This window comes from Frankliniella occidentalis, unplaced genomic scaffold (assembly GCF_000697945.3).
Source record: "Frankliniella occidentalis isolate FOCC.00 unplaced genomic scaffold, Focc_3.1 Scaffold231, whole genome shotgun sequence".
Taxonomy (NCBI): domain Eukaryota; kingdom Metazoa; phylum Arthropoda; class Insecta; order Thysanoptera; family Thripidae; genus Frankliniella; species Frankliniella occidentalis.
In genome coordinates this window covers 16,869-27,618 of record NW_026267357.1, presented here as the reverse complement: position 1 = coordinate 27,618, position 10,750 = coordinate 16,869, and the positions used below count along the sequence as shown (strand labels likewise).

The window sequence follows — 10,750 nt, the reverse complement described above, 5'->3', positions numbered from 1 at the left end:
CATTGTGTTTGAGTTGGGCGGGTGTGAGAAGAGAGGCTGGGTAGGGTGAAGCAAATATTTCTGTGTAGCTTAAATCAAAGAATGGGTCATATTTGCTGAACTCCTTGATGATGTACTGATCATCTGATCCCCTCAGCATTTGCATGTCGCAGAAAGCATACGACATGGCGAAGTCGATCGGATGAAACCGAGGGCGGGGCACAGAGAATGAGCAAGAAGGGCAAGCCATGATGTGCACACCAGGAGACGAACCGAAGGAATGACTGATGGGCGCGAGAGCCCTTCTTTTATACTTGCGTTCCGCCGCTCGAGGCGCCACCTATCGGGCGGTGTCGGAAATGATAATATTGAACGTGTCTCAACGTGGGTTGGACATCCGCGCGCCTGCCGCGCCGAGCGCCTGCCGCGCCGCAACCCGCCCGCACGGCTGCTGACTGGGTTGCCTACCTGCCAGTGGACCTCGAGCGCGTAGCGTCCGCTCGGCTCGGCTCGACTCGGCTCAGCTCGCTCACGGGGTGCAGGGAGTGCGGCCAGAGGCTCTAGACCCAGGGTGAGCACCTCGTGGTCTTCACCCTGGTCCCGCACATGATGGCCCTGGCGGTGGAGGGATCGCAGCCATGCCTTGGCTGTGTGCACGGCGAGGAGGGAGAGGAGCGCGGTCCCCCCGACCCAAGCCAGCCGGCACCAGAGCTCCGACTCTGGTCGGCCCGCTGCGCGCTGCGCGGCGGGCAGTGGCGGGGGTAAGGCGGGGAAGGGGAAGGGTTCTCGCGGGGCGCGCGGGGTTGGAGGGGGGCAGCGCGGCTCGGCTGGCGGGCCAGACAGCCGGCGCGTCTCGTAATGTTCTTCTGAGTCTTGCTGCGGACAGACGCTTTTCGCCATCATGGACCTGATCATGGGCTACGAATCAGAGGACTCGTCCGACAGCTCCTCATCGTCTTCAACAAGTTCGTCATCGTCTTCAACAAGTTCGTCATCGTCTTCAACAAGTTCGTCATCGTCTTCAACAAGTTCGTCATCTTGTTCAACGTGCTTTTCGTCAACGAGCTCGTCGTCGACGGCATCGAATTTGAGCGGGGACACTGTTCATTTGGACCATAGTTCGCTAGTGCGAGAAATTGACGCCATGGACGTAAGTACCTCAAATGCTTGTGTGAGGACACTGTTTTGCGAATGAATTTGAATAAAAAAACCAATGTCCTCAAAAACAGTTCTATGTCGAGACAATGTTCAAAATGCGATGTAAGCCACGGTAATACGTTACCGTGTGGCTCTCTCTAAGATCTCTCTCCGCGAAAAGAACACGAAACGACATAGAGCTGTTTTATTTCAGTCGATCATCAACCGCGTAGCCGCCCAATGCGGCACGACTCGCGACATTTTGCTGCCCAATGCAGCCGGTTTGTATTTTAAAGGGTGAGTCCAATGTGTGCTTAAGCGAGAAATCGCTCTGTCCTTCCCTGTTTTTAAACGAACCCGTTTCTACCACGCGCCGCGCGCGGGGGGGCCAGAGCGTCATGTCGCCGCGACCACCTGTTGGAGTGCAATTCCACATTACCTCAGTACCGCCAACAATCGACACTGTGCTCAAGGCCCCGCCCGCCGCCCCTTGTTGAGTGTACCCAAAATAGAGACCGAAATAAAGTAAATTTCTAGAAATGTTACAGCCACCAAGCTTTTTGGTGTCAACCGAACTTTCTGCCGTGTTTCTGCAGTACACACATTCATGCTGCCACACCGACAACATAGTTTCAATCCAGGTACCAGGTGGTCAGTGCCTTGGTCAGAGCGAACACCTCTATGTTCAGTGTTGCGGGTCGGCATACCATTTCATGCTGCAGGGGCCATGACGCAATGCATGGGCTGAGAGCATTGGCTAACTTAAACTTACAACACTGTTACATCCGGTACAACTGAAAATGTTTATTTCCTTATTAACATTAGGATGTATAATTTAGTTTTCATCATCAAGGGTTCGTTTCGCAGTTTACACGAAGTGTTAACGTTTTTAAAGTGCACTCGGCATGATTTGCCTTGCTGCAGCTGTAAATATCACGCTTGCATGCTTTTGAGGTTAATGCGTGTTGAAGCCTGTCTGACGCGTCGGCCGCACCGCGAGACGCGGCCGGGGCCGAGGGCGCGGGCGCGGGGAGAGGAGGGAGAGGGAGGGGTCGTCGCCAGTCGTCGCCAGGCGCTGCCTCAGACAGGCGGGGGACGGGTGGAGGGGGAGGCTGTTTGCCGCGCGCTGTGCTGTTGCTACGCCGGGGGACCGTCCGTCAACAGGGGTCGACTGTAAATTTGTGGCGCGCGCGTGTGTGTGTGTGTGTGTGTGTGTGTGTGTGTGTGTGCGTGTGCGTGTGCGCGCGCACGCACGCAGGGCTTGAGGGAAACAGCAAAACTATCACGCCCGCCAGGCCGCCAGCCCCTGGCCCAGGTCGGGGAAGCAGAAGTCCGCGAGAAGCAGCCGGCATGCCGCCAGGTCGCGGACTAGGTCCCGGACCAGGCCGGGGCTAAGGGACGGTGGCGGCACTCCGGGCCGGCCCCATAGGCGCGCGAGCGACCGAATCTGTCCCCGTCCGGCTTCCGCGCGGCGAGCCTACCTCCCAGGGCTGTAGGCCGGCGGCGCGCCGGCGCGCTATAGGGCGCTCGGGGTTTTTCGGCCCTAGCGCCTTTCCTATTGATTTTAGAGGGTGGATCAAAGCGAGGCGATTAAAGGCCATCATGTTAGCTATCGAATGAGCACAAGCCGAAGTCTGTGCGATAATTCTGAGAGGATTGCCAGCGAAATTAGTTTGGCGCCGGAACGCGCGCTTGGGTAACTTCGCTCCTGGCGCAACACCCGTTGGTTTTAGACGAAATTACACCCCCTAAGCAATTAAAGAACATAAAAAAACCTTTAAAATGAGCTATCACCGAGGTCGATACGATCACTCTGTGAGCTGTGACATAGGAATTAGTGTCGCGCCCGGCCGCCGCGGAGCGAGAATCCGTCGCGCGATCGGCTATTTTCGCCTCTGGCTCCTTTCCTATCCATTTCAGCACGCAAATGGTAGAGAATGAAGATGAAGAGGACGAAATAATCTTTCGAACGAGCCTATACCGAAGTCGATACGATAAGTATGTTCTAAGAACAGGCCTGTACCAGCCTGAACCCTTTCCTCCTTTGCGCTGATTGGCCGACGCGGACGAAGTTCCCGGACCCGACACTAGGGGTCGACCACCCTGGCGGCCAGTTCAAGAACTTCGTCGGCGTCAGCCAGTGCATGGGAGGAAATGGTGCAGGGAGAACTGCCGTTGTTCTTTGTTTATTTCACATTTTTTCGAGCTATTTCCGCATTTATTTCGAGGGAAGGTGTACGAACTATTTCGCAAGTGATTTCTCCCTCGGTCTGATTCTCGTTCGACAATCTTCGAAAAGCGTGAGGAGGCGACAACTCGTCTTAGATTCGTCCTTCAATTTTGAATCGAGTTTTGACTTACTTTTGACTTCCTTTTTTACACGGGTCAGTTCAGTCTCAGCCACCAAAGTTAGCTGGGCTGCGAATGTTGTTGTTGAAACCGGGGACCGCGCGGGACCGGCAACAAACGAGCTCTTATTACAATACGGCGACACTGCGTCTGACACACTTATGATACCGACTTCGGTATAGGCTCGTTCGAAAGCTTATTTCGTCCTCTTCATCTTCATTCCCTACCATTTGCGTGCTGAAATGGATAGGAAAGGAGCCAGAGGCGAAAATAGCCGATCGCGCGACGGATTCTCGCTCCGCGGCGGCCGGGCGCGACACTAATTCCGATGTCACAGCTCACAAAGTGATCGTATCGACCTCGGTGATAGCTCATTTTAAAGGTTTTTTTATGTTCTTTAATTGCTTAGGGGATGTAATTTTGTCTAAAACCAACGGGTGAGGCGCCAGGAGCGAAGTTACCCAAGCGCGCGTTCCGGCGCTAAACTAATTTCGCTGGCAATCCTCTCAGAATTATCGCACAGACTTCGGCTTGTGCTCATTCGATAGCTAACATGATGGCCTTTAATCGCCTCGCTTTGATCCACCCTCTAAAATCAATAGGAAAGGCGCTAGGGCCGAAAAACCCCGAGCGCCCTATAGCGCGCCGGCGCGCCGCCGGCCTACAGCCCTGGGAGGTAGGCACGCCGCGCAGCAGCCGGACGGGGACAGATTCGGTACGCGCTCACGAACTGAGTGCCGCCACCGTCCCTTGCCGGGGCAGAACTTCGACAGCAATGTTGAACCAGGGGCAGGGCCAGGAGCCTAGTGTAGGGGGGAGGGGGAGGAGAGTGGCGTCAAGACAACCGCAGGGGCGCGCACCTCGAGAAGCTTACAGGCGCACGGGGCTTCAGCTCAGGGGCGAGGGGTAGGCAAATGTCGTGATTAATAGGTGTTTAATAGGTGTTTGTGACTACTCTTTTTCAGTCGGTCAGCTGGGAGGCCCCATTGTTGGCGGGCACCCCCGACAAGGCTGCGCAGTGCATGAGAGAGGATGCGGTGCCTGTCCGCGCCCGCGAGCTTTCGTTCGGGACGGACGCGCAGGATGGCGTAAGTTACCCCGTTTTTTTCTCTATCGTTCAACACAGCACTTGTGTACTGTGCTCTTACATGCGCATTTCTTGTTACAGTTCGAAGTGAAGAATTTCAGTGAGAACTCCCTGGATATGCCAGTTTTGGAGTGCTTGAATAAGACTTTATTTGCTGAGGAGGAAGTGATGGCAGACGTGCCGCCCGGGTGGAAGGATCTATAGTTTGACTGAAGTTGTAACTGTAGTGGTGGAACTATACTTTTAGACTGCAATACAAAGACACTCTAAAAAAAATTAATACAAAAATTTGTAATTTGGATATGCAGTTTTTTCAGCATCCATGATACAAAAAATTGTATTCTTTTGGATATTAAAAATAAATTTGTAACGTGGATACAAAAATTTGTATCCATCGATACAGAATAAAACATTTCGTTGTATGCTCTGACACATAAGAAAAAGAGATTTTTTTTTCTCTTGGATGTCTTATCCTAGACGTTTCACTCTCATCACAGACGATTAACTTCAATGTAGTACTTTACCTTACCGGGATTTGAACCCCGAACCTCTGGGTTGGGATTTGACGCCCTAGCCCACGCGGCTAAGGCGACTTCCTGCGAGCAGTCATGCTCCGACCTGGTGTCGTTCTCACCCGTCTACTGGTTTGCCCCAGACCCAGAGCCTTTCCCATAGCCATCGAGCTTTCAGATGGCAATTCTATGTTAATGCTTTGGGAACAGATTTTATTTTCCATGTTGCCGCAGTCAGTCTAACAGCTACTCGAATCGTGCCCAATTTTAACGTTAAATCGGCGAATCTTTGAACGCAAATATAGATTTCTGTTTCCGTGTTACAGAAATTTGTATTCCGGTTACAGAAATTTGTAATCCGAATTCTAAAACTTTTAGAATAATATAAAATTTTGAAATAAATGTAGAATTTTGTATTGTTTACAAATTTTAAAAGAATATTACAAGATTCTGTATCATCATTACGAATTTCTGTATCACAGTGCCCGGATACAGAAAACTGTATCAAATTTGATACAAAAATCTGTAAATTTTTTTAGAGTGGAGGACTTAAACTGTGCATTAATGCGAATAAAACTTCAAGTCCGGGTGCATCGTAAACTGTGTTACGAACTGTGTTTTAAACTGTAGTTGTACTGTGTTTTCTTTGCTGTCGCATTATGCGTTGGTTCTACAGATCGATCTATAGTTCAAGAGCGTTGTTTATGTTGAGTTAAAGAGTACTGAGACACTGCAGTGTCACTTATAGTAGTTAAATGGAGTGTACTCTGCACTCTTGTCGTACTTAAGGTGCATTCAAGTTTGCATTTCAAGGTGCATTTAGAGGTGCGAATCCAACTGTAGGTGAATTCTGTTGTCAATACCATAATTTAAATGCACTTAAATTGCACTGCTTGTCCTTAACACTGAGTTATATTGATTATTAACAACTTTGCTGCTGGATCTCTACACATGGATTACCATATTTTAATAATGGATGCTTAAGTCCACTACCGGTGTAAAAGGCAAGCCACGTTCTGCTTCCTGCTGGACTCTTTTACTTGCCTTCCAAAAATGTTTTTCGTGAAAGAGATATGAAGGAATATGTCTTTAACAAGCAGGTTATTTTGGAGCGGAAAACACAGTGACAACAAAGTTAAGTGAGTTAACTGGGGCGGAACTAGGTTTAAACTGTACTTCAACTGTATTCCGACTCGGTCGGCCGTCGGGCTGGGACCCTTCGCATGACATCAAGTTACCGCATGGCTACTAGTGTGGTGGCGCGGTGGCTCAGTGGTCAGCGTATCGGGTTCCCAGCTCCGAGGTTCGAGGTTCGAGTCGCGTCAACGTCCGCTTCAAGTTCAACATTCGGTAAGGTACAAAGCTCTGAAATTACTATGTTAACAAGGGGGAAGGAGGAGAGGAGGGAAGGAGGAGAAAAGTGTCCCAAAAGGGGAGGAAAATTAATTTTGAAATTATACATATTATGCGTTCGAACACAACTTTGTAGTGTACATAGCTCTCCGACAAATTTATAGCTAAAGTAAAGTTGTACTGCAGTGAAAACTTCAGTCGGAACAGTGCGGGAACTCCGCCAAGCTAGGTGAAAACTATGGTAAAACTGTGCGACATGCGAAATCCGTAGAGTTAAACTATAGTTTTGACACAGTTTTCTGCAGTTTAGATGTAGTTCAACTACAGAAAACTGCATTTAAACTGCAGTGAGTACAGCTGCACTTGAACTGTATTTATTTCGTTGTTTGCACTTCCGTTTAAATTGTACTTCAGTATGAGCTAAAACCAAGTACAACTTTACTTAGACTGGTTTTTAACTTCGGATTTCGAAGAAGTTGAACTACAGTCATTGTTCCTAAATTCGGACTTGCGCCCTAAATTCGGACATGGTGCCGTATTTCACTATTGTCGCCTCCAAATCCATACTGCGTCAACAAAATTTAACTTCCATGGGTTTGATGGAAAGGTAAGACCACCAAGTTTCCATTTCTGCCAAAAAAATAAATGTGTGAGTGATATTGCTTCCTCCAGAAATTCCTGGAATTTGTATTTTTAGCCCCCCAAAACAGGACTTTTTTTAATGTGTCTTGTAAGAATTTGGGGTTCCGAACAGTGTAAGCCCGGGTTATTCTGACCACAATATATGTGAAACTTGGTACTTTTATCTTCAATATGACACCAAGTTTTTGATTTTTCGTCGCACGGTTTAGTATTGGGAAGCGTTTTTGCAATGCGCCCTAAATTCGGACATAGGCTTTTACATGCAAAAGTGACTACTGTCCGAATTTAGGGCACGTTAAAAGCGATCTTTAAGCAGTTCTGGCGACTAAACTATACCAGATAAGAAAATTTGGAAGGTAGGGTAAGGTCAAATTTTTTCATGAAGTTTCTGTACCCCCCGAAAAATTTTCACTTTTCATAATTTTTCAAAGCTGTCCGAATTTAGGACGCATTGGTTCCTAAATACGAACACGATTCAAACAGCCCTCACCCCTATACCGTTCGCGCGAAAAAATATTTTCGGTGAGTGGTAGGTGCGTCTCGACGTGAGGATTCTAGAATCCCCAGCGATTTTTCATATTTCAAAAATTCTAGATGTCACAGGCGTTTTTCCTCAAAAACCGTCCGAATTTAGGGACAATGACTGTACGGTTCTCAAAGACGGTTCGAACTACAGATCCTTCCACCCGGGCGGTGCCTCAGGTGGAGCCGGTGCCTGAGGTGGAGCACGAGCCTGAGGTGGTGCTGATAGAGGAGGGTGGTGAGGAAGTTGATGTCGCCATACCGTAAGTTTAAATTATCCACACACAGATAAACTTTTTTGATCTACGCATCCATCTTATATTTTTGTTTGTTTTCAGTGAGGAAGTGTTCAAAAGGAAAAGAACTAGGGCCAAGCGACCCCCCACTCCAGCTGCAAGGCCTGCTGTGGCCCAAAAGGCAGGGCCTTCATTTGTTCAATCCACGAAGCAGCATCCGATGGGGAAGGTGCCTGACCCTGTGTTCCATTTGCCTCCACCCCAGCCCCATCAAGCACTATTGGTTGTAAGTGAAAGGACAACACAAGACTTTTATGAATAACAAATTAAAAAAATGCTCTACTCATGTTTTTTTCTTTGTTTAAGGATAACGTGGATATGAGGGAAGTGCTAAATGCCAAGCGGGCTCGTAGAGCACAAGAAGAAGGGAACAACAAGCGACAGAAGAAGGACTGATGTTATTTTTTGTATTCTCCTTTTTTATTTTTTTACTCTACTTCATGTACATGTGTACATATGCACATTTCTTTTTGTCTATTTCATCTGTGCTCTACTGAATATTTTGTACTCTATTTTGTTTATACTAAAACTTTTTCATTGAAGAGCATACCACATTTTGTCTTTGTTATTTCATTCATCCTTTTATTTTCGTTGAATCAGAATTGTTTCAAATGATAGTTGAGGAAGATCAAATTAGATCACGAGCGATTTACATCGACCCTCTACAACTTCGGCCAAAATTTTCTCACTTAATCTACTCATCAATATGAGTGAAAAACCATTGGCACAACCCCCCAAAAAAAATTATTGGCGGAGATATGATTTTTTGAAGATTTTAGTCACTTTTTGTACTAAAATAAGGTTTAGATTGAAAAATTGCGCTTTCTCTTGCTGTATGGGTCCCAGAGGCAAATAAATGTCATATTCCGGTAAAAAATTGTCTAAGGTTTCCAAAAAGGGTTAGAACTTTAGTGTTTGGGGTGAATGTATGGTAGATATTGAAGCCCCAAAACTTTTGCAGGCCTTTCTAAGATCTTTGGGTTTTTTGGGAAGAAAAAATCGTAAAATGTTTTCGTTATATGATTTGAAAAGCTAAAGGACCATACAATCAGATAAGAAAATAAAAAAGGGTGGGTCGAGCCCTTCCTGAGGAGCTAGACGCCTTAGAAAATGGCCCAAATTTTGGGTTTCGGAAATTCGGGAAATTCTCTATCTAATAGGTAACTCGCCGAGTTAGGACCCTCTGGGCTAAAATTCCGTCCGTTTGCCTCTATCTTGCACTGTTTAGGCGCTAGAGTGTTTTTTTCGACGAAAATACGGTGAAAATGACCACGTTGCACATAAAAACGTACAAGGAGGCGTCCAATCGTAAAATGTCAGAGGAAGTACCCCCCCAAAACAGCACATTCTGAGTCTGATTCCACCCTCCGATTTACCGTATCTTTAACCCAGCGGTTCCCAACCTCGGGGTCGCGACCCCATTTGGGGTCGCGAGAAGAAATTTTGGGGTCGCGGCGAGGGGCCGGGGGTCCCCTGGGGTCGCGGCCACTGGACCACACCGAAGGAGTCTTCCTGTGCGAAAATATGGAAAACCCACCGGTTGTTTGGCTTGTTGTTGACTTCAAAATGTACAAACTTGTTCAAAAAAAGGGTTCAAGGGGGTTCAATTTACTTAGATATCCTTTGCTTTATGTCAATCAAGACCGAAAAGGGGTTGCGAAGTTGCTGCGGGCCACGTATTAGCTCAATAAGGGTCAGTGCCACCGCTCTTTATCCTACTCTGTTCAGGTAGTACGAGTTGAACAGTGTACAGACTGAACGATTCAAAATTTTCTAAAAGAATTCGGCAAATTTTGGCGCCTCTTTCACAAAATGCACGTGTCTTACGCGACCCGTGGCCACCACGGCTGACAGCCTGGCCTGTCCCGAGCGGGTGGGGCGGGGCCGCGCACGCTCACAAGTAATCGCCATTTTAAGGCATTTCCCACGAAAAAAGTTGCTTTATTTTTGTTTGAGCGTGTTCCTCATGCCTTTTTCTACGGGAAACAATAGTCGACACGTGAAATTTCATCGGTGGACAGGGTGGTTAGGCCGCTTGAACACATTGTACACTGCGAGAGCTAACTTTCACCTTTAACCCTTTCTCCTGGGCGTTGCGAGTAACTTTCCGGGGTGTTCGAAAGCTCAAAATGACCGCGTACTCGTACGCACGACTGTGCAATTGTTTTCAATATATCCACCTCTAGCTCCTAAACGGTTAAAGATACGGTAAATCGGAGGGTGGAATCAGACTCAGAATGTGCTGTTTTGGGGGGGTTCTTCCTCTGACATTTTACGATTGGACGCCTCCTTGTACGTTTTTATGTGCAACGTGGTCATTTTCACCGTATTTTCGTCGAAAAAAACACTCTAGCGCCTAAACGGTGCAAGATAGAGGCAAACGGACGGAATTTTAGCCCAGAGGGTCCTAACTCGGCGAGTTACCTATTAGATAGAGAATTTCCCGAATTTCCGAAACCCAAAATTTGGGCCATTTTCTAAGGCGTCTAGCTCCTCAGGAAGGGCTCGACCCACCCTTTTTTATTTTCTTATCTGATTGTATGGTCCTTTAGCTTTTCAAATCATATAACGAAAACATTTTACGATTTTTTCTTCCCAAAAAACCCAAAGATCTTAGAAAGGCCTGCAAAAGTTTTGGGGCTTCAATATCTACCATACATTCACCCCAAACACTAAAGTTCTAACCCTTTTTGGAAACCTTAGACAATTTTTTACCGGAATATGACATTTATTTGCCTCTGGGACCCATACAGCAAGAGAAAGCGCAATTTTTCAATCTAAACCTTATTTTAGTACAAAAAGTGACTAAAATCTTCAAAAAATCATATCTCCGCCAATAATTTTTTTTGGGGGGTTGTGCCAATGGTTTTTCA

General features: G+C 47.3%; 2 protein-coding genes across 3 annotated transcripts; both read left to right on the top strand.

Annotated features, from left to right (window-relative positions):
- Window positions 1-781: 781 nt before the first annotated feature.
- LOC113217290 (uncharacterized) lies at window positions 782-8,431 on the top strand. 2 transcript variants are annotated; one of them, XM_052272930.1, is made up of 6 exons: window positions 782-1,129; window positions 1,209-1,413; window positions 4,431-4,553; window positions 4,634-7,844; window positions 7,920-8,103; window positions 8,184-8,431. In XM_052272930.1, exons 4-6 carry the CDS (start codon window positions 7,654-7,656, stop codon window positions 8,271-8,273), a joined length of 465 nt encoding a protein of 154 aa, XP_052128890.1. In that variant the 5' UTR covers window positions 782-1,129; window positions 1,209-1,413; window positions 4,431-4,553; window positions 4,634-7,653; the 3' UTR covers window positions 8,274-8,431. The 2 variants fall into 2 exon arrangements, with proteins under 2 accessions (XP_052128890.1, XP_052128891.1); XM_052272931.1 differs by having other exon boundaries at window positions 1,209-1,757.
- Window positions 881-4,756, top strand: LOC113217289 (uncharacterized protein DDB_G0271670-like). Its single transcript, XM_052272933.1, has 3 exons — window positions 881-1,129; window positions 4,431-4,553; window positions 4,634-4,756. Exons 1-3 carry the CDS (start codon window positions 881-883, stop codon window positions 4,754-4,756), a joined length of 495 nt encoding a protein of 164 aa, XP_052128893.1.
- Window positions 8,432-10,750: the final 2,319 nt, after the last annotated feature.